General features: G+C 41.7%; 1 protein-coding gene across 1 annotated transcript in view; it reads left to right on the top strand.

The window, feature by feature from the left end:
• Positions 1–23,524, top strand: part of LOC133152047 (alpha-1,6-mannosylglycoprotein 6-beta-N-acetylglucosaminyltransferase B-like) — a 37,732-nt gene that overhangs the window by 1,276 nt on the left and 12,932 nt on the right. Inside the window, exons 2-8 of the mRNA XM_061275575.1 lie at positions 1,687–1,799; positions 12,394–12,544; positions 16,799–16,908; positions 18,005–18,081; positions 18,399–18,581; positions 19,753–19,917; positions 21,404–21,573. Coding sequence (XP_061131559.1) covers positions 1,687–1,799; positions 12,394–12,544; positions 16,799–16,908; positions 18,005–18,081; positions 18,399–18,581; positions 19,753–19,917; positions 21,404–21,573 — 969 coding nt within the window. The remainder of the gene's footprint in view (positions 1–1,686; positions 1,800–12,393; positions 12,545–16,798; positions 16,909–18,004; positions 18,082–18,398; positions 18,582–19,752; positions 19,918–21,403; positions 21,574–23,524) is intronic.

Here is a 23,524-nt window from a genome sequence, read left to right as displayed (position 1 = left end):
CTTTGGAGCAGTGCCTCTACCCTCACTCCGGTTAAATACATTTTATACCTCTTTAACGCTTCATATTATTAACCTCAGTGTTGCACTTTCCAACATGCAAATGCATTAAATTCCAGATGCTCGTGTAGACCAATGAAATCAATCTTGAAAGTCTGGTTTTATGTGTAAAAGAGAGAGAGAGCTAAATCAATTGTCAGAATAGAATGAAATTCTCTCCTCATTAGTGCTGACCACTCATACATCCAACAATTCCAAGCTGTCCTTTTTTTTTTATTTCTAGTCAAAAAAAACAGCAACTTGCTTTAAGGATTTTTACGACTTGGCCCGCCGAAGAATATTATCCTCGTAAAATCACGACGCCCTATCCCTCGCGTATCATTTGGCATCCTTTTGGGTGAGCTGGATCAGTAAGTTTTGTGACTTACGGCTGTCATTGGGAATTTCTCCCTAACAAGACACTCGTTGACCGCCAGCCCAGTACAAATAGACCTTTGACGGCTAAATATGTCATTGGGAGCGAATGACTTAATATTTACCAGTCCCATTCGAAACCTGCGACTTGTTTATCAGGTTGCATAGAAGCCTGTGTGTCACGAACAGATGTATTCCATGAAAAGCACAACAGCTGATGCTGCCAAGACTGTTAGAGCCCATTATTGGCCTCGTTTTTAGGACATGATGGCTCCTTTTTTACACTGCCTATTAAAGAGACCTTTTTTTCCCCCCCTCCCTCTTGTGAGGTTTATAAATGCCACTAACACTGAAAGAAAGGATAAAGTACATTTTCCACATTTACAGCTTCAGTGGCAGTATCAGCCGAGATGCCACCTTTGTGCAGAGATGTGAAGTTTAGCACTTAGCACTTTTTTGTCAGAAACAGGAAACTCCAATGACCTGTTCTAATAGCTCACCAGTGATGCTTTCCTAGGAATACTGTAGAAAGTGATTTTTTTTGAAAATAAAAAAAGCTTGCGTCACTGATATTACTGATAACTTATTTGTTCATTGTAAATGTAAAAAAACAAAACTCGAGTGTCTTCACATAGACGAATCTGATAATTGACAAGTTAATTTGAGTCCTTTTTGTATTTTAACTAGTAGGCATCACATTAATCAGTAGTGCATTGAAACAGAACAAAAAAATCTATTTAGTGTGATGTTAAACTGAACCAAGATAGTGATAGTATCAAGTTAAAATGAAAGTGATCGGATCCAAAATGGCTCCAATTTATTTAAAAATAAAATCTTTCATTATTATAGAAAACCAACTAATTCTTTATTTTTATGTCAATGCAGCCAAACGTTAAAATCATTGCATTTTTTTATTGGTTGTCTGGATGCCCACTTTGATGCTTGTTGAAATAGTGAGATTTTTATTTTTATAAAGTACAGCACTTGTATTTGCACATCCAAAAGTGTAACGAGTGTTTTTTCTACTTGCGTGATTGTGTTTTCCACTTCTTGAGAAAGCTTTAGCCTTGTTATGTCAACCGTTGCCATGCCAACCTGTTTTGTCTACATATAACCATTTAACCAGTTCCAATTCACCTTGTCTGTCTCTTCATTCTTTGCACCCCCGCCCCCCTCCAAAAAAAAAAAATCCCTCTGTCTTACATAAAACTCCATTCACTAACTTCACTCCTTTTTAACACGTCCCGCCTTGCCTACGCTTTTGTGTGTTTGCAGGATATTCGTGGTGGGAATAGGCTTCTTCAGCCTGTGCTTTCTAATGACTTCTCTAGGGGGGCAATTCTCAGCCAAGAGATTGGGGGACTCCCCCTTCACCATCCGTACTGAAGGTATCGACGTGTGCTTTCTGTGTGTGCATGCGCGTGACAATGTTGTCGTATGACTAAAGAAGGGTACATGATGTTGTTCAACATCTTAATTGAGACCCCATGACACACAAAAAGAGGGCATGTGTGTTCTTACCGTACGATCTCGCACGTTGGTCTGTAAGGTAAGTTCTTTTTTTTTTAGATTAATTTTTAAGTTTAATTTACACGTTTGTATCCCCCCCCCCCTCGGAAATGAATGCTAATGCAATTAATTTGTTGCCCAAACTTCTACAGTTTATTATGAAAATGATTTTAATTTTTTTTACTTTGTGTAGGCATAAAAAGGAGTATGAAAAAGAATTTCCCGTTCAATGATCTCCAGTAAAATGAGGCCCAGTTTGAAATACAAGAAATAGAAAATGATATTGAAATAATGAAAATAATATCTTCTATTTATTTGTTCAAATTTACATGGCGGTCAAACATGTGGATTTAGTTGTTTTTTCATGAAGCTGAATCAATTTTGAATCCTGTATTAATTAACCCCCTACCATCCCTCCCTCATTGGGTTGGTTTTTGAATTCCAACTTGGAAGTCAGCCACTGTCATTGAATAAATTGTGCTCCACTTTGGAGATTCCACTGTAATGGACTTAAGGAAGTGCAGACAGAGTATAAAAAAAATCTGCTGTGTCTGTGTTTGAGAGATAATGGGACAGGAGGGTTTGCTTTGGAATTACTGCAGGTAATGCAAGTTAGTGTGAATTAAAAAAAAGAAGGCACTGATTAATAATCAACCAGGCAGCCTGGGAAAGATGTTTTCTTTTTTTTCCTTTGCGTGACCCGCACGCTGCTTGTTCGCCACCTTGCCCATTGGCTGCGTGTGCTTAGCCACGTTTGTGATGAGCTGGCGGGAAACGGCTGATAAAAGGGGCAATGCGGAACAAGATTGAGGCGGCCGGCCCATCCATCTTCCCGCTGAAAAACAACCCGGTGCTTTCATTAAGCCTTCGCTCACCACCGCCTGCAGGGTCATTCCATGTTTGCATGTCATGTTTGCCACATCTTCCGTGTAGTACAATAGGAGATTACGTGCTTTTTCCAAATCGTTCGGCACTTTTGAATGCTAAGCTCCTTCATTTTACTCTGATTTACAACTTATGTTTGCTTTGGAGCTTTGCACTAAGCTCATTGTTTTCCCACTGATTTCCTCCCCCCGTCTACTTTTATGTACGTTCCTGATTAGGTAATCCTTTCAAAAGTTTGATAGCTGTTAAGAAAAAGAAATCTTAAATATTGTCTTTGAGGTTGAGCGTTTTGTTAGCTGAAATCGTCACAACAACAAAATCACCTTTTGATGACACCCTCATTTTTTGTCTTATATATGTATATGCATATATGGCTGTAGTGCTTGCCTTCCTATGGCAGCCATCTTTTTTTCCAGCATTGATACTCTGTAGTCATGGTAACCACAAACGTGTGCGCTTGTTGGCGCGCTCTGAACTCTGCTCTGAACGGCGATGTGCTAAGCGAGATGTAAAATCTTCATTATTGTTTTTAATCGGTGTACTCATTTTCTCTTTTTTTTTTTTTTTTTAAATCAAGTAGATGATCGTGAAAAAGTCCTTCCAGGGGATATTTGAGTCCTATTCGAAATCCAATGACCTTTAAGCATTTTGACAGCCAAATTACCATCGAAGTCCAAGTTGAAGTTCTAATAGAATGGTTCTGTTCCAACGCTTCCAACTCGTATGATGTCATGAGATATTTTTAGCCCCCAGGTTTTGAACCTTCTCGACACAATAAAAACCTACATTTGTGTAAGGCTTACCGCCGTAATACGAGCCGCTTCGTAAAGCCTGGCGCTTGTTTGAGTATTAGCTGAATCCCATTGCCACCTCTCTCTTTCCCGGATTATCGGCTACCATCTTCTCAAATCCTCGTCTCTCCTCTGTAACTCTCAAACTCATCATTGGGCTGTGAGATGACACTGGTTCGGCGGCGGCGTGGTGGTGTAATAGGCGAAAAAAAAAAAAGGATTGCAAGCCTTGTCTTTTTTTTTTTTTGTACACATCAGTGATTAAGAGAATTAGATTCCTCCGGTTTATATTTCTCCGAGTCGGCAGATGAAAAGGAGATGGCATAAAAGGTGCGCGTTTATCTCCACATTAAAATGAAACCTACTCAAGGGAGACGTTAGCTTGATCAAAAGCTCTCCTTATGGACCTTGTTCATACTATGCTCTCAGTTGAATTAGAATAAACAAGAAGCCACGACAAAACCTTTTAGCCTCAGCTTGACTCTTCCGACGCTGTTTGTTCTAGCTCAAGGCTTGATAACTCTTTGTGCCTCCCTGATGGGATGGAGAATCTAATTTTATTCTCCCCTCTCACTTGTTTGTTCTTCTTATTATTTTGGAGCGCCAACAGCTTGAAGATCCGGCTGTCATTTACAAAATGGGCAATAGATGGCTCAGAGGTGAACGTTGTTTGTTAATGTTGCGTTGCTTGCGCCGGCCGGACTTGCATTAAAGTCAGTCCTGTGGTCTTTTCGCTTTCTTCAGATTAGTCAGAGGAAGACTCATGCCACCATTTTACATTGGGGCCTCAAAGCTTTACTCGTCTGTCCCAAGAGGACCTCGACACAGTTGACTCATTTACGAGCTGCGAATTGGTTATTTACCTTTTGTTAACTTCTGCATTTTTCTGGGTTGCTGTTTAAAAAGCACGGACGACGACTGAAGGACAAAGTGGACCTGGCAATTATGAGCCATCATTTGGCGGATTTGCAATTCTTCTTTTAACTTGACTTGGACAATTAGGAAAGGAATATTCGAAAATACTTGAAGCAAAATGATCTAATTATCCCCATTTGAACGTTATTATCAAACTAAATACAAATCAAAGAGAAAATAATCTTTCCGTCTGCTATCTTAATGCTAATTCATTAGCATCTATATCTATCTATAAGTAGCATAGTAGTTTGCGGCATTTAAATAAAGTATGTTTGCCATTTATAACACCTTGGAACATGGTTAAGAGCCATTATATATATATATATATATATTAAATGACAACACTTTGCGTTGTAAAAAACAGTATTCCTTTTCACTTTGGCTAAGGTCTTCTTTCAACAGAGTTTGCTGTTTAGGTCACACCCCCGGCAAATCAGTCGAGCGCATCGTAGCTGCCTTAATCTGTAGCCTTCTTTTATATATGTGTGTGTGTGTGTGTTTCCTCTCAAGCCGGCTTGTTCATCTCCATCACAAACTCCCCGCAGTGATGTTTCCTCCCCATCACTTCATGTAGAACAAATGTGGCATGACAATCTTCTACACGTTGCTGGTGTAAGGTGCATCACAAGTCACTCCGGGAGTCGGCGTTCTCAGTGCACTCGTAGCCTCGGGACCTTCTGCGTGGGTGGGTGCGTGCTGTTGCTTGTGTCCGTGATTCTGGATAACCTCACCCACCGAGGGCCAACAAGCTAATGGGTGTAGCGTGTTGGCTTGGAACGTGTTTTTCTATACAAAATGGCATCTTTCAACCTTTGGCAACTAAATTGAGCAAGTAAATTGTCCCTCATGCTCATCATAAATGTCATTGTCACCTTTGGCTAATAGAAAGTGTTCCTGAGTTATGAATAAAAAGCTGCATAATTTCAGCAAGGCTCGTTAAATTAGCTGTGCTGTGATTGTTGACACGTACCCACACCATTTTTCTACTTCTTTTTGTTAGGTTGAGGACAACTTTTGCAGTGTCACAATAATTTGGAAACTTATTTTTAATTGGTGGAAAGTAGCAAAGATGCTAAATTGCGTGTTCACTCACCCTGACGCCATTGGTGACAAACATCTTGGGGCGTTTTAGAAAAGAAATTGATAGTTTTGATTTAGGAACAAAGGATTGTTTTCCATTTTGCCCTTGGGAAGTTTGTTGAATCAATTGTTCCGTTGCTAAATAAATAAATAAAACGCCACGAGCACACGGTCAATACACCGGCGCTTTGAAGTTGAAATCGAATTGAGCACGTTTGTTCTTGTACGGCAGCTTTGAAGCAAGATGACGAGAGAAGGGGAACTCAATGACTGCCAAAAATTGCTCTGGGAATCCGAGCCCACGTTGACATAATGATCGAGGCATGCCAACACATTAGGAAGAGGCGAGAGCGGTGGACCAAGATGGAGGAGGAAAGGTTGCTGACCTGACGTTTTAGCACGGCGAAGTAGAGGAGATGATGTTTCCCAACAGTTGGCTTTGGCCGGCGACCAAACAGCTGTCGACGCAGCCTACATTTAGATCGGCCGGCGCAAATGAAATATGGCGAAGCGACGACTTAATGATCAAACATGACGAAACAGATTTCTTTTTATGAACGCAGATTAAAACAAGCCCCGCTTTGACCCCCCCTGTCAATGTCAGCGGCAGTGCTGCCAGATGCGTGTTTGTCAGCAGCTTAAAGGCCACTTAGCACTGTTGACGGCGAACGTTATTGCAGATGACATCCGCTGCCTGTCAGAAATCTGCCCTTTGAATGTCTACCTTTTTATTTAGATCCGGATTTGGAGCAGTCGTAATGTAGCGTACCTTTTTTTATGTTACTGGAGACGCAAAGCATTTAAAGATTACGGTTGTCATAAATAAGAATGAGTCATCGGATACAATGCGGTTGCTGCAGACAATGGCATTCTTAAAAAGCGTAGATTAGGTTATTCAGTCTCTTCCGCAAGCGTCCAGATTTTTAATTGTCCCTCACAGTTTTGCACTACTTTAGCCAACTCTTAACTCCAATACATATTCATGAGAACGCTGACCCAATTTCCCCAAGTTGTCAGCAGCATTATGTTCTTAGCAAGTCCCATTACCCGGGAAAGGCAAGTTTTTCCATAGCGCATTATACGGTATTATGGTCATGTGAGCTCTGAAGGTGACTGAGTATACGGTAATCTGCTGTCCAAATGACCTTTTCTTGTATCGTCTTTCGTGTCACTAGTTTTTTTTCCCTCCATCTAGAATCGAGATGCATACGTGCAGCTTGTCCTTACCTTCTCCTGGGGAAAAAAAAATATTAAAGAAAATAATAAAGAGGGGGAAAAATGTATGTAGATGGCATAACGACTGCTTGGGCAATATTTTTATTATTATTTGCAATGCCAAAACAAGTACATACACAAAAGACAAATGAAAGATAGGGCTGCAAAAAAAGTTTAAAACTATAAATACTGGATTTGATTAAAAATCAAAATCTTGCTAGATGGTGATATAAAAAAAACAAAACGATCCTTTCTATTCAATTGTTAATCACAAACTGTGCGGATTGATATTGTTTTTACCTTTAGCGAGTCCTTTACAGCCCTTCTACCAGAGACCTGGAAAAAAAAGATAGACGTGAAAAATAATACGAAGGGAAGGAATGATAAAGAGATAAAAATAACGAGAGTGAAAATGTTGTTGCGGCAGCATGCTGCACAAATCAAAGACAAGTCTATTCAAGTGTGAAAGATGCAAAGTGAGCGGCGCTAAGTCGTATTAGAGCAATTTCTACCCCCCCTCACCTCACCCATCTCATTCTTTGTTTTCTCCACATATGCCCTGAGAGACATTTCCACCTCCTCCACGGAGCATTTCTGGAAATAGAATCATAGGCAGCGAAACACTTTAAAATTCAGTGAATACAATAACTGTGCTACCAAACAAAAACAGCGCCACTAGCATGATTTTATCATGCTAGCTAAACCTATACTAGTTTCTCTTAACCTTTACTTGAAAGGTTTGTCTGACTGGGCATCCGTCAAGACCCAAAAACAAAAGTCAACGTGTAAGGAGTTGAAACACGAAGGCCGCTCAAAGTCGAAACAGCTGCTTCAAGTCGACTGTTAGAGAAATCTTGTGATAGCAGATAAGGCTTCAAAAGAAAGAAGAAAAATATCAAAAACTTTTGAAACCACTCGCCCCCTCAGCGGCTAATAAACGGGTTCCCAGGGATTAAAAATTGGCTACCACAGCACAAAACAATGGATTGTTTTCAGTTCCGGACTCCTCCCACTATGTATCAAAATGTTTCCGCAGTTTCCGCAATCAGCTTTACCGTTCCTTTTTTTGTTTCAATCACCCCGCCATGACCAAAACAACAGCAAAAGCTCTGGCGAGACAACCAAGGTTGTGTTTTGACAGCGGCAAGAGAAAATGACAATGTCAAACGTGATTGCTGAGAAGAAAAAAAAAAAAAAAAGCTGCCTTTAAAGCACCAGAGCTGTTTTCTCCCCAATCTAAAAGCAGGGCAAACGGCCAGGCTGCCAATCTAAATGGAGATGGGAGCAAATGCACACTGCTCTTCACCACCCAGTCGCTTGAAATCACGACTAGCCTCTCACCCCCCCCGTGCTACTCAATCATCTTCCAGTGTAAACACTTACTTGCACATCACACCCTCCACTGCATCCCAAAATCATGTCGCCATTGAAATCATAGCTTTGAGATTAGCCACTCGTCACACATCTGCTCAAGTCAACAAGCTGTTGATGTCTGATTGTTACTGCATCTTGGCCATGGAAAGAAGAAAAAAAAAAATGGCACTGTCGAGGAAATGTGCCGGTACCAATGAGCCGATACCACCCGCAGGCATTATCTAGTCATAGTCTCCGGACACGAGACCGTTTTTCGTCTCTTTCTTCTGAGTAGTCATCAATATTTCACAAGAAAATCGTGCACGGCACGAGGGAATTGATAAATAATTCACCGTAGCGTGGGACTGAAGCAGCATGTGTATTAGATGCAGGTGCAAGTCCGTATTTTGGTGAGTGACTGATAAAGCGACGGTTGCCAAGTGCTAAAACTTGCGATGTTGATGTCGAATTTTAGCAAGGAGAAAAAGATCATTAATCAAAAACGTATTCCATGAGATGGTCTCTCTCTCCGACATTGCTGCTCTTATGTGATGACAATAAAAAGGACATTGGGTTACCGGGGCTGCTGTGACATTTCCGTTTAGATTCCGTTTATTTGAAACCACGGTTTGTCCTTCTTTTGCTTTCATCGTTCTTCCTTCCGCTCTTTCCTCTTCTAATCAAATTTCATTGATTGATAAAAGGCATTCTGCTGATTCATCTTGGCTATTACCCACCAGACTAAGAGTGATTTGGAGCTGCCATGGTAATGACGGACATTATTTTGACCCTCAGAAAAAATATTCCTGAACATTTCTGGAAATAGCTTCGGTTGTCTGTCTCAATGCTACCATGCATTTATGTGGTGGTTGATGGAAGGGAAGCCCCGCAGTGCCAGCGTGGGCGCCAAGTTGACGGACGTCAACCACACTTGAGGGTCAAGGCTGATGTCCGTCAGGCTTCTCTGCTTGGCTCAAATTGGAGTAAATAGGAGGAGCTTGCCAACAGTCAGTAGGACATTTGGGATGAAATGGTGAACCATTAAAAGAGGGATCTCAAACGCAGTGTAAATTATATTTGGCCCGCAAAGACATTTTGTGAATTGACTTTGTGTCAATACAAAGATTTCAAATTGTCTTCACTATTAAAAATAGAGATGTTGCTTAAAAAAATGTTTTATCATTCATCTTTTACAAAAAAAACCGTTTTTACTAGCTTTTGATTTCAAAACCCGTTATTCATCAGTTTCTTGTGTAGCCTAAACAGTATATAATAAGAGACCACAGCAAAAATGAGTTTGCCACTCTGCATCAAAAACAATCTAAAATCCAAGCCAAGCCTGAAAATGGGATTCTTTATTTAATCACTACCAAACGCTTGGCATTATCACTGATCCTCTTCTTGTGTTTGGTCTTGTTCTATTAGAACCCCGGCATGTGTCTTTCACCGAGTGCAGGCCCTAATGGCGACATTTCTATTTGCCTCAAGCCATTTGTGTGGCAAATAGAGGGGGAAAAAAAAAGGAACGTATTCACCCACTCCTGCTGTTCTTTATCTAATGAACAGCGGAACTCCTGCGCCATAATTATTAAAGCGAATGCAATTTGGGATAATTGTATTGGTGCGTGTATGAGATGAGTTGCTGCGGAGATTGGAGTGCTAGTCGGGCCATTAAGTCTGTGTGCTAAAACGCGAAGACTTCTCGGGATTGGATTTATTGAGAAGATGCATGAGCAGCATGTGTTTTGATGCAAAACACTTGACAATGTTACCTCACTAGATCTGTTAGCTAGCAGGCTAGCCGTTGATTTGATTTTGTTAGCACAGAAGCGGATACCATGCGGTGATGTTAGCTAGCAGGATAGCCATTTGTTATTATTATTTTTTCTTGCCAAATATGAAAACGTGAATGTGGTTCACTTGTAAGCCTGTGCCTTTAGAAATCACAACTTCGCCATTTGGGATTCTAATATGAAATGGCCCAAAAATTATTTAAAAATACTTTCTTTTAGTAACACGGAGGCAGCTTAACATGTTTGGGACACTTCCTGTTTCCTTCCTCAGAAGTGTTTTTCCCCAAACGGTTTTTGGTGTTCAAATACATTCAAACTATGATTAAAATGCGTGCTATCTTTAAAGGTGTTTAAAGTATGTGAAGGCTCCCAAAGTGAACACAATGTTTTGATATCTCTAAACCACAGATCTTCACTTGTAGTGGGAGTGGGGGGCGTTTAGGAACATATCCCATGTGTTGAACCGGCCTAAAATGGCTTTTCTCTGAGACCTCGACAAATATTTGAAATGGAGAATGGGGCTTTTGCAGAAATACAGCCGCCTGCTCGGATCTGCAGCTTGAAGTTGCAAAGACAAAATGACCTCGCTCGCCGGTTAATTTAAAGGCGTCGGCTCCTGTCGAGCAGGCGGTCCTGTCAGTATTCATCACTTTGCAAACGCCATTCTAGTCACATGAATATGCAAACACGCCCCCGGCCAATCAAAACATCAGCCTGTTGTGGCGTGTGCGTTTGTGTGCGTGTGTGTTGTTGGAGTAATTCACTCAGGTTGACGCTCCGAGCATCCTTGCATAGCAAATGGTTTGAGTGTTTGCTTCAAGACGAAAGAGCTCAATTTGGAAAGACAGAACCCTGTTGCTAACCAAAACAGCAGTGCTGAAACACAAAAGGTGTTCCAGCATAGTAGTGCACCCTTTTTAATCTCAATCACCTCGAGACAATGTGGACAATATTTAAATCAATGTCATGTCCATCCAAACTTGAACACACACACACTGTCACCAAACGCTTTATCCTTTTGTTGCCCCTTAGTCTATTTGTCATAGGTTAAAAAAAGAAAACACTTTCAATCAAAGTTGTGGCATAAATTTATTTTTAGTTTTTGTTTTTTTCACATTGGGTTGTTGATTCGCCGTGCAGTCAATAATAATACTAATAATAATAGTAATAATAATCTGTTAATGGATACGATGATAATAATAATAAGAATCAATAATAATTCTAAATTAATAGAGAATCAAAGAGTAATGTGGACAGTAGCACTTGCGCATGTAAACAGTCGCACTCACTTTAGTCACCCATTTCGACACACTAAAAGTGTCCTGTTCACGCTTTACAGGCCTCTGGAGCGATGAAATGTGCAGAGGCTCTAAATATTCAATCCAATACGGTGGAGAAAACAGGCCACGACACAGCTGCATGTGTGTGTGTGTGTGTGTCTGTGCATGTAGACTTATTTTAGCCTGTGCAACAACAAAAAAAGAACATAAAATAGAATTGCCACTTGAGCCCATACCAATATTCTACTTTTAAACTCAAGCAGATTGGTTCCTGAATGAAACTGCAGTACTGCTTAAATAAAATATTTGATTAATTGGTGTGAAGCGGGACTTCAAAACTTTCCTTCCAATTTAATTTTCTCCTTCTCAATCTCTGCCGGTTACAGGTGACATTTCAGCAAAATTGGAACTACCGGGCAATTTTTTTTATTAATGTATGCATCCATTAAGAGCGGCAATTTCAACTGAAAATGTTCATTATGAATGGCCTATGCGATTATAATTTTTCTATACGTCCTCCCAAGCTGCGGGTGATCACACCCACTCAATAAAAGAATATGCGAGACTTTTTTCGATGGGATTGGTTAGCAAGAATATAATTTTATTATTATTATTTTTTTGCTTTCACTCAACAAGGCTGAAATTATAGCCCCACTGACCTTGAAATATTTCAACTCTTCACTAAAAAGGACTCATGTTTTTTTTTTTTAATCCCATGCTTGTCTTCCACACGCGATTTGTGCCCAGACTCCATTTTTCAATCCCAGCAAGCGGAGCGTTTATCCCAGTATGCACCCACGACTACACGGGAGGCCCTTCCCTCACATAGGGCACCCCGCCGTGCAAAGTGAGGTGATAGAAATAATTGGCTCTTGCACACAAAGCCTCCGCATAATTAATTCCTGGCATTTCATACAAGCTTCATCTCTATATCAAAGGGAAAATTGGTAAGCTCATATTCAGATTTCACACTGGATGGAGTGCGTGTGGTTATCTGGCCTTTTTATGACAAGTTCGGACAATGCTGCGGGCACGGGAAATGACAGTTCTGGCTGGTTAATGACCCAAATTCAACTTGGTGACAACAGAAGAATGGCCGTGGATGTTGTCTTTGTTCCTTTGAGCCCGCTTTTGCATCTTTTTGTCGGTGTTTCTGCTCAGTGCTGGGAGGTGTGGAGTCACGTGGCGTGCTGAGGAAGATCAGTGACATGCTGGAGGTGATTCTGAAACGAATGGACAGCCTGGCCAAGTTGGACAACGCCACCGCCGCCGATACGAGACGCCTGGACGAGCTCAGCTCTGCAATCAACAAGTACGAGTTTTTGTTTTTTTTCCTCATCGTTCTGTGGCAATGATTCTGAAAGAGCCAATCAGACGTCACGCAGTTTCTTTTCTTTGATAACCAGAGCAGCCTGACCCCAAATTTCCAAAATTAGGTTTCTTGTCTGTCTAGTACGCATAACTGGAAAATCAAACAGGGAATCGTTTTTGCGATACATGCTAACAGCGACATGAGTAAACAATATAACAGTTAAAACTCGAGCTGAGATTTCTAATTTTAATTAAAAATCGAAAATAAATAAAGACATAAAATCTTTTGGAATAATAAAAACATTTAAATAATCTTTTTAGTCAGTAGGCTGAAAAGTAATAATCTCAAACAAAAATACTATGTAATGACAATAAAGCCTCAGCGCACCCGAGCCCATCACCTTTTACGCTCCAATTCTGCCTTCTCATCGTCTTTTAATTCCACGCGCCCGTTTGCATTTAAACAGCCTAAAACCGGCGCTCCATGCTGACGCAATCTCCCACGCATCCCCCAAACCTTGTTAAGTGATCATGGATAAGCTTTCAGCTTCACATCGGCGCTGAGGCACTCAAACGGAAGAATGGAGCAATTAATACAGTCTGGCATCGGTGTTAACTGCAATCAATGTCTACTAATGGACTATTTAATGCGGAGGAAGCACAGTTGCTCTTCGACCAGGTATGTGGAAATGTGCTTATTGTCACAGTGTGCGCATGGAACTGTTCAAAGGAATCAATATGTAGTAAGCAAACGATAAGGGGTTAAAAAAAAAAAAAAAAAAGGTTGGTGGATGATATCAAATTGGGGTCAAGCACACCAAATCAATATTGTGCGTCCATCCCCAGAGTTGCTACTGGCCTAATCCCGTTTCAGCTCCAATAAATTTGAATTTCTATTGACAATAGTTAAGTCAGGGTTTTTATTTCTATAATCATTTGCTTGGAATTTCTACTGACCCCCGGTTTGTTTTTATTTTGAAAACGTCGTTCAAAATGTCACCATCAGAAAATACAAATAAATCATATTTTTAAATATATTTAATCCTATTTTTTTGCTGCTGCATTTCACTATAAAGTGTCCATTAGAATTTCCATCTTCTATTGACCCAAGCTGACTTTTTCCTCAGCTTTGTCCCTTTGCAACCATCCTCATTGCGTATGCATAGAATTGGCCTGTTGTTGCTGAACTCACCGAAAGTAGTTAAAACACATAGAAAGGTGCCATTAAACACACCAAATGCATTACTCTCTTTTTATTTTTCATTCCGCTGTGTTTGATTTGGATCTAAAAATCCTATAGTAAAAAGGTCCACTTCCACGTTCCACTGTAATAATCTTCCATTAGTTACACTCCAACTAATGCGTTAATGAATTCAGTCCGAGCATGTGACCAGGGCACCGACAGCGACTTGATTGAGTATGCAGCTTACAGAATTAATGGCCGCACTTGGACACTCAAGTCTCAAGCGCACGTTTACTAATACTCACAGAAAAGGGAAAAAAAAAAATGGAGCAGTCAGGCACACGTTTCCCCTGAAAGATGCGCTCGTGCCGGCCGGGCGAGAGTCTCATCTTTGGCTTGAGCTTCACGGCGGCTGACACGGCGCCGTGTAGCGGCCAATTGAATGGGATTTCTAAGGCTGCCCGCTTGCGAGTTACCCACAGGGCAGTCACTCATTAGGGCAGGAAAGAACAAGGGAAGAAAAGCGGAGGAGAGATAACCATGACCAACGGCAGCACAATAACATTGGCTTGACTCGCTGGATTTATTATTATTAGTTCGGCATGTTTGTCCTGCGGGATCTGCTCTCTTTGACTTTTTTTTTGCCGATTCTTTTTAACTCGCTGAATAACAACCTTTATATCATCCAGTATGTTCTATATTTCTAAAGAATTTTTGGGGGGACGGATACAGTTAAAAGTGGAAATAACCTGTTTTATGGTCAAACAGTTTAATCATCAATGTAAAATATTTTCTTGAAACTAAAGTACAATAGCTAAAATTAGAAAAATAAATGTTTTATACATTTCTTAGTCTATGCACGGTTTCAGCAATTGTCTTTAAGAATGAATTTAGGAACAAATCTGTGATTTCACTTTGCAGGGACTTTAGAAAATGAAAAGAATAAGCTGCAGAATATATACCCACGCACGCAGTATTTACATTATAAAATGAAAAATGGTCGTCTCTTCTGCACACATTTGAAAGAAGTAGGTTGTGTCGTGAGTGATACGGGTCGGAAATCTCTCGTGCTGGATGGCGTCCAGTGATGCGGTACTGCCCAACCGACCATCCTCTCGGCCTTAAAAGGATGAGCTCATTAGATGAGCAAAAGAGCGGATGTGGGGCGGGGCGGGGCGGCTTTTTTTATTTAAGTCGAATACGAGAAGGCATTTTCATCTTCTATCTCCATAGATACTTTTCTTATGCTCATTGATTTCCTATTTCGCCATCTTCCTTTCCCTCATCTACTCCAACGCACGTTCTCATTCTCCGGCTCATCTTGATTTGTTGTTGTTGTTGTGCTCCAGTTATAAAATGCGCCTGGCTTCATTGGCCGCCATGCAGCTGTTCCAAAAACTGCTCTCGCATTCTTTGATGAGCGTAATTTGTCGTTTGAGTCCAACCCCGCTGTTATCCTCTAAATGAAAAGGAAGAGGGGCAGTTTATTGTTGTGCCCTGTGGTGCTTTGCTTGCTGATGCTCGATTCGCTTCCTATTCCGTGACTGCTTTCACGCCACATGCTCGCTCGGCATGGCTCGGCATCATAGGTAGTCGGTTTTCTTTGGAGGGCCATTATGACTGTCGACGTCTTATATTATAGGTTACACAACTAATGAGATACTAGTACAAACAGTTCAAATATTTTTTAAAAAGCCAAATGGTAATAAAAACATTAGCAATATATCAATATATATTTTTTTGGAGTGAAAACAATTTGTAATGTTAGCATTGACACTGTCTTTGCGGGCCACATAAAAGTATTGGAACAGCGAGGCCAATGAAAATGAATGAATACATCAAGTTTTTCTTGACAAGCTCATGAAACCACCTTAATGTTCCTCTTTTGTGTTTCTAAAATAAATTGCAAACTTTCATGTGGAATGGCCTTGTTGATTAATCACGGCTTAAAGCAATCGAGGCAAAATGGAGCACGCTCTACTTGGCTGCCATTCTCAGCCACATTGTTGATTCCGTTCCAAACACTTTGCTGTCTAAAGAAGCAAAGCGTGACGTCAGTTTTGTCTCGTTGTTCCGACTGCTCCGGGCACAGTTTGTCTACTCGATACAAAAGAAAAATAAATAAATAAATAAAAGCCCATTCATTTCTGCATGTTTGACCGGGAAGATGCCGTCCTACAATAAGTGACGTGGGCTAACTTTATTTTCTTTACAGCCCCAAAGGTCGGCTCCCGGGCAGCTAGAATTTATCTCGACTCCATTCATGTGATTGCTGCTGGTCAGACGCCATCGTCCTGCCCACGCATGCATACACAATCGATTGTGTCGTCGTGAATGATTTGTGATCACGCCGCATTTGTGACGCAGGGATGAGAATTAAAACCATCTGCTGATTAGACGATGTATATAGAGACAATACAGTGCCCGCGAAAACAAGTCATTATGAGGGAGGTACTGCGGCATGAGCAATAATGAGGGCTTGACTTTTGCACGGTATTCAACCATGCAAAAAAAAAAAAAGCGTCGTCACAGAATCCATGCAGACAACCTATTCAACACATCTTATCTTGTGAACGAGGAGTTCCGTCATCCGGCAGAAGAAGTGGCAACCCAGGTCCTTTCTATTTCACGCTCCAACCAAGTGTTTACCAATTTGCATCCTTCACTAACACTTGTACATCTGTTTGAGATGTTCAAAATGAAGAGAGAGGAAACGTGGACGAGGCACGAGCAAGTCCAACCCAAATGAAATTCAAATCTGTTTTACGTGGACAATAAATCACTATTGGACCCAAAAGAGGAAAAAATCCACCACTTGCGTACACTAAAGGGTGGAAAGTGTGTAGTTATTGCCGCATTGCAAACAAACTTTCTAATGAGCTTTTCAGCTACAGGACATTAAGCAGCATATAAATGTACCTGCAAATGTCACTTCCTGTTCTACTGCCGTGCTCTGAGTTTGTGCAACTGTGACTTTGTTTCATAGTTTGTGTTGCTAGTTGTAGCAGGACTTGATGTGTTTACTATACATTTCAAATTCGAGCTGACGTTTGTGTTTGTGCGCATCGGCAGATTTCAACCAGCCGGCCTCATGGAGATGATCCAGACTATTGCTCAGAATGTCTCCAACATGGCCGTCAGAGTGGAGCAGATACTGCAAACCAGCATCCTGCAAGGAAAAGGTACAATGAAGTAGCTAGTGTCTTCTAAGTATAAAGCTGTCGTCATTCAAGGAGCACAGTGTCGTACGCAAGGCGCATATAAATGGCAGTGAAAATATAATGTCCGCACGGGAGTTCCGAATCGATTTCAGTCAGTTTTATGAGTCCGTTGATGGATAACTCAACAAAACCTGTCTCGCGGAGCTTCAGCATTTTATCAAAGCTGAACTTGCGTGGAATTCTGCTTTATTAATGAGTCAAACTCTCATAGATTTTTCCGACCTGTGAATACCCTCGGCTTGAATGTTTATTTGTGCGTGTTTATTTCTGTAAATGGAGAAAAGCCTGGGGGAAGACTTCTTTGCAATAATGTCTCATTTTCATTAGAGAGAGAGAAAGGCAGTTCACTTCTTTGTCTTTCTATCAGCAGCAGGCATTTAACCAAATCAGTGAATGCCGTGTGTCGGGCCACACGCGCTGCTGCCGTAACCAGAAAAAAAGTCTGCGGCGTAAGCTCCGCTGAGCAACCTCCACGGCGCCGCTGCCACGTGGCCAAGGTCAACCGCGTGCAGGTTATCCTCACTGTCCACCCGGAAAACTGAATACGCGACACGCTAACCGTGTCTGCGGCCATGTTGTAAAATGGCGTGTTTCATGAGCCGAAGAGCAGTCTGGCGATGATTGATTGCTGTGTGGATCATTAACGTTCATCTGTCCGTATTAACATTGGGAGCTTATGAAGTAATGAAGCCGCAAATGTAAGAGAAGTGAATTTATTTCAAAGACTTGGTGTCTGAGGGGTTGTGAAGCCGGCATTTGAACAATGCCGTGCAGACTGTTTATCCATCCTCTTAATGACAACTACTACTTTCCTATTGGCCGGAGCCTGTATGACATTTTGTAGTGCCCGTCATAGAAATAAATATATATTTCGTTCTTAAAGGTGATTTTATTTATTTTTGGTAAATTTATTTCTGTTTGTTTTTTGTTTTGGGTTTCATAAGCAATTTTTTTTTTTTTTTTTAGCATTTCCATAGGGGAAAAAAACACACATAGGTGGATTTGATCGTTTTATATCGCTAAATGCTAGGTCAAGACCAAATGTTTGTCTTTGCAGCTTTGCGAGATGGAACATCAAGCCAGTGCGAGGTACCCAAAGACCCCCGCTACCCAGAGTGTCCCGGAAAAGTGGATGTAAGTTTAAATTTTGATTCCATTTAGATTTTGACTGTTAGTCAAAACAAATGCATTAATTGTTAATCCCTTTCGCTTTCCTAGATGGAATCCCATGTCCCTTCCCTTAATGATATTAGTTTTTAACCAGGGCTATAGAACGATTAAAAGGTTTAACGGAGATTATCTCAGCATTGTCTGGCCGACGTCAGTCCTCGCTATTCATGGTCACTGTAATCCACATGCCCTGCGGGTTTTGTACACATTAAACACACCAAATTTGTAATATCCCACTCACACCGGAATGCGCCATTGACGTTTTATGTTTGTGTTTTCAGTGGATGCGAGCACGGTGGACCTCTGACCCTTGCTATGCGTTCTACGGTGTAGACGGCTCCGACTGCTCCTTCCTCGTCTACCTGAGCGAAGTGGAGTGGTTTTGCCCCCCGCTGGTCTGGAGGAACCACAGCAGCCCGCCCAGCCCCCAGCAAGTCCAGCAGCCCAAGGGCACCAAGAGGCCTGTGAGTATGTAAACCACACCATTTTTTTTTTTTTGTTCTGGGTCCCAAAAAATTGTGAAATGTTTGACTTCAACACGCCCTAAAGCCTTGAAGGACTCGTTGAATGGCACAACTAACTAAATTAAACATTCGGAAAAAAGCATGAAAGGCACTAGACTCTATCTGATTGTAGCATTTGTATCTCAGCTCACACTTCGCCACACTCTCGTTTAATTTTATGCAAGAAAGACTTAAAGTACTGTTTTGAGTTCATGACGACGTCATCTGTGAAATCCATTTGACTGTAAATTCCAATTACAGTAAAGTAGCAAGTGAAGTATATAAGTTGTAACGAAAGAAGGAAAAAAAAAAAAAAAAGTCCATACATGAATAAAACATTTGGCTATCTTAGATATTCGCTCTTGCATTCATACCTTCAAGTTTTTTGTCTCGGTGATAATCCCGGCAGAGCTGCCGGCCCAAATGTCATCTATCATGAAAAATAGCGCCGTTGTGTTTTCCCCCCTGGTATCGGCTATCATGTCCATCAAAATATGTTAAATAGCCCGGTCGTGTGTTTGGTAACCTTGCTATGGTCATAACACCTCCTTAACCAGGCAGCAGGGTGTGAAAGTCATCCATCATGCCAACTCTAAAGAAGAAGAGGGCAAACGTATACTGAAGCTTATGCTCAGGAGAGTCTGAGCGCTCTGTCCCCATTACTTCACAGTAGTTCACTTTCATCTGACCCTATTCAACGTCTACTAATTACACACGCTTCATCCATCCATCATCCGCTCTATTTTTCCTCATTGCTGACTCAGGGGTCGCTGGTCACCCCCTCTGTCATTTTCCCCTCTTATTGCGCAATGTTCAGAAGTATGTACTTGTACAGTGCCCAGATCAGTTTGGCTGAAAAAGCTTTATGAATGAAGTGGGACCGAAGGGAAGAAAAATGAATTCATAGCTTGTTAAGTTTACACCAGCCAGGCAATTAGTTAGCTAATAAAACCATAGTTGCTTTCTTTGATCATCGTGCAAATAGTGGCCGGATTCGAAATGCAGTGATAACAATTAATTAGGTCAAGATACATGTTGAGCTGGGTGTTTTTTGTTCCACTCGGCAGGATGTATTTTCTACCTCGTGTTGATCCCACTATATATTTTTTCCTTCATCCTTCCTTGTTACCAGGCTGCCTTCCGCACGGATCTGTCCATGTTACTCGACCAGATCGGCGCGGGAAAAGAGTCTTTGAGCTTCATGAAGCGTAGAATCCGACGTCTCGCGCCGCAGTGGACGACGGCTGCCAACCGCCTCAATACCAAGCTGGAGCATCGCTGGAGGGACCAAAAAAAGGTAGCAAGGAAGATGGATCAGGTTTGGATTAGGTTGTCACTTCTCACCTTTCTGACTTCTTGCAAGATCGGCATGTCGGCTAAAATCAGATTTTGTTTTCAAGTGGATTAGTAAAAAAAGCACCCAAGTGTTGAAATGATCTAATTTTGGCTCTGGTACATATCGCGTGCCAGAGGCCCATTGTAAAGATGAGACAGAGCAAAAAGGACTCCAAGATACATGAGCAATGAAACCAAAGGAGGTCACGACGGATGACGACGACGATGATATTGATGGTGATTGCGATTATGAGGGAAGGCACCAAGCTGGAGTGGTGCCAGAGGAGGGAAAAAAAGAGGACAAGAGAAGGTCGTAGGGAAGGCAAAGTAGAAAATGGATTAAGGATGACTGAATGGAGCGAATAAAGAGGGTAGGGGGGGGGGGGGTTGCTGCCCTCATTAAAAACTACTTAAGCCACGATGACACTTGGTCGGTGTCATTTGAAGGCTGACTTGATACAAAAGTCAAGTTGAGGGGGAAAAAAAAAACTCTTTGAAAACATTACAATTTTAGATTGAATGCCTCACTTCGCTGTGGATTGATGAGGTTTTGGTCCAGAAAATGAAGATGAATGAACAAGCCCACATCTTGCATTTCCCTACAGCGCAATCTCGTTCCTAAAGTTCGTCAATAAGTGTAGCCAACGTCAGCTCTCACTGTGATTGATGTTTGCCTTTCACCGAGGGGCTTTGTTGCTCCCCCATCATGGCTGCTCCGAAGAGCCTAAATGGCTCACAATGAGCCAGCGCTATCTCGCAAGCAGATGTCGTCGCGTTTGCGCCGTGCCGTCGGAGGCGTTTCGTCACACTCATCGCAAGTGGAAATGTGTTTGTGATTGGAGGCGGCGGGGTGCGACGGCGCTCGCTAGTGGCTCCAAGGTTTGATCCTGCGGGCTCTCTATCAAATCTATTTGCTGCTTGGATGCTGCATATTAAAGCGACTCGCACACGGCCCCGGGTTACACCTTTGCAAGTTGAAGAGGTAACATACCGTTTTTTTTCTTGAGAGGAACGACTTTGACACTTTTGTGCCGTCATTGCGGCCGAGTGTGGAAAATAATGGCGCAACTGCCACGGGTTGTCACTCTTGCCATCTGCCACCATGACTGTAATTAAAATTCACTTATCCCTTTTTTTTTTTTTTTTATGAAGCATGAGCTAATATAGCCGGTTTATTAAATTTGGGGATTTTTTTTTTTTTCAACGCCAGCTGGAGCTTGACAATTGTTGCACACACACAAACACACACGCATACTTTATTTTTTTTTCAACTTGTGATTTTGTAGTTTGTCATTTTTGTTATATATGTATAAATAAAATGTATATAATATTATTTAAAACATATATTATTTATTTATGTGTTTATTTTATATTTATTGTATTTTTTATTTTATATAGAATTATTATATTAGTGAATATGTACATGCTAACGTGTTTCCCTCTTACAGATCCTAATCCACGTCGGGTTTCTAACCGAGGAGTCTGGCGACGTTTTCAGCCCCAAGGTGCTGAAAGGGGGTCCTCTGGGCGAAATGGTCCAATGGGCCGATATCCTCACCACGCTCCACGTTCTGGGACACAACCTGAAGATCTCAATGTCTGTCAAGGAGCTCCAGAGGTATGTACAGGATTGTTTGACAATCATTTTATTGTGATGGATCTGAGCGAAGATCTTGGATTTCACTTAGTGGAGCTGCGTTACTGTGACAAGCAATCAATGACGTTCTCCGATCCTCCTGTCATCGGCGTTCTCTTCCAGACTCAACTCTGTGTACTGCACGCGCTCTAATCGCAACCATCTCCACTTTGGGCAAAGATTAGTCAATGCTATCCTCTTGTTGATTTATTTGTCACAATATTGATCCAGATAGACGTCGGCGGCGTGTTGTCAGCGCCATGCCGACAGCCAGCGCTGCTGCGTCTTTTTGTGTGCCCCTGCGTCAGCACGCTTCCGCATTTCTGCTGACGTTGACAACTTTTTGTGCCAACGCGCACAAAGGTTGACGGATGGATGTAAATATACCTTGTTGAAGAGATGAGGGGGGGGGGGGGGGGGATCCCTGTGGCTTGGCTTTGTACGTTTTGTTCAAAATCTCTTTTCCTGCCTTAAATGTCATCGATCACCCGGCTTGTCGAGCCGCTCGCCTCCTGATGACGGCTGACGGATGTGCAGCGGTTCCATTCCCCATTTGTAATTTCAAGCAAGCGGAAAAGAGAGAGAGTCACGCTTTGTGCTTTGGCATCCTTTGTTTGCCTCCCATCGTCTTTGTCTCCCTGCCACTATCGATTCTCACAACGGCATCGGATCAATATAACGACATCTGTGGGGAACACACACACACACACGACATAGATGCAATGCTTGAATTCACACTTCTTTTTGTGTGTGTTGTGATTCTGAAATCCAGAAGTATTATCTTTTTATTTAGTGCAGTGCTGATATTTACTTCCAGTTTGTGTGTCACACCAACTTGGACGTTTTTTTTTTTTTTTTTAGTATTCATGCACCGGTGTAGCAGAATACAGTACACGAGTAATTGGCCACTAAGGAGGTGATTAGCGAGTTCGTGCCCCAGCCCGTAGGGCGATCAGGTGGCTGTATCTTATACATTATGCACCGACAGCACACATCAACATCTGCTACACTTTACTCTGCTTCACACCACGTGAGATCTCGCCATACGCTTCCCCCTACAATGCTTTGCTTCCGTTACGGGCTTTTTCTCGACTCGGTTGTTTCGGTTTTCGGATTGGCCTCGCGTCACGTTTTCGTAATCCCGCGTCTCGTTATGGTAAGAGGGGCGGTATTGAGAAGAAAATGTGCACCCGTGCAAATCTAGATGGGACAAGGTGCTGAGTCGGCATCCTTGGTATCTAAAATGCGCAAAGATTCTGTCCTTGTGTTTGACAATGACTGCTACCTCGGTTATGCATTTTGTCTTTCGTTATGCTCCGGGGAATGAATGCACTTTAATAAGCGTGGACATTGCATGATTTTTTTTTTTTTTTTTTGAGGGGAGGAGCGTTGTCACCTTTTTGTGCTGAATGTGCGTTCCTACCAATGTGGGCTCTCAGAGAGTAGCGTGATGGAAATGGAGCTTCTGCAAATTAGATTTCAAAGGCACCCTAGATGGATTAGCGCAAACGCGAGGGTAGACCAAGCTACACCTTGCTCTACATCATACTGCGACTGACAAAATATTTTTTCCCATTCATTCAGTGCAATTCCAATATGCTTATCAAACCATATTATTTTGGTGCTGCCATATTTTCCTCTACTTGATAGAACATTTTTCTTTTTCCACGTCTGACAGTTCTGGATCGCATGCTCCTTTTGTTTTCTCATTTCTTTGGAGCTTGTTTGACATTTTTTTTCCCCTCTTAAATCAATGTCCTTATTAAGAAGCTTTTCATCGTCTCCAGTCTTGCTTGAGACATTTTCTTAGACTGCTTGCACCTCAGTAGAGCACAGAAATTATTTAGTTTATTGTGTGTGCGTGCGCCTTATTTCAACTTTCAAGCTCCATTTGATGACCGAATTTTTTTGGCTGGCGCGCTGTTATTATTTC

Source organism: Syngnathus typhle, linkage group LG3, assembly GCF_033458585.1.
Source record: "Syngnathus typhle isolate RoL2023-S1 ecotype Sweden linkage group LG3, RoL_Styp_1.0, whole genome shotgun sequence".
Classification (NCBI taxonomy): domain Eukaryota; kingdom Metazoa; phylum Chordata; class Actinopteri; order Syngnathiformes; family Syngnathidae; genus Syngnathus; species Syngnathus typhle.
This window is presented reverse-complemented; position numbering and strand designations above follow the sequence as displayed.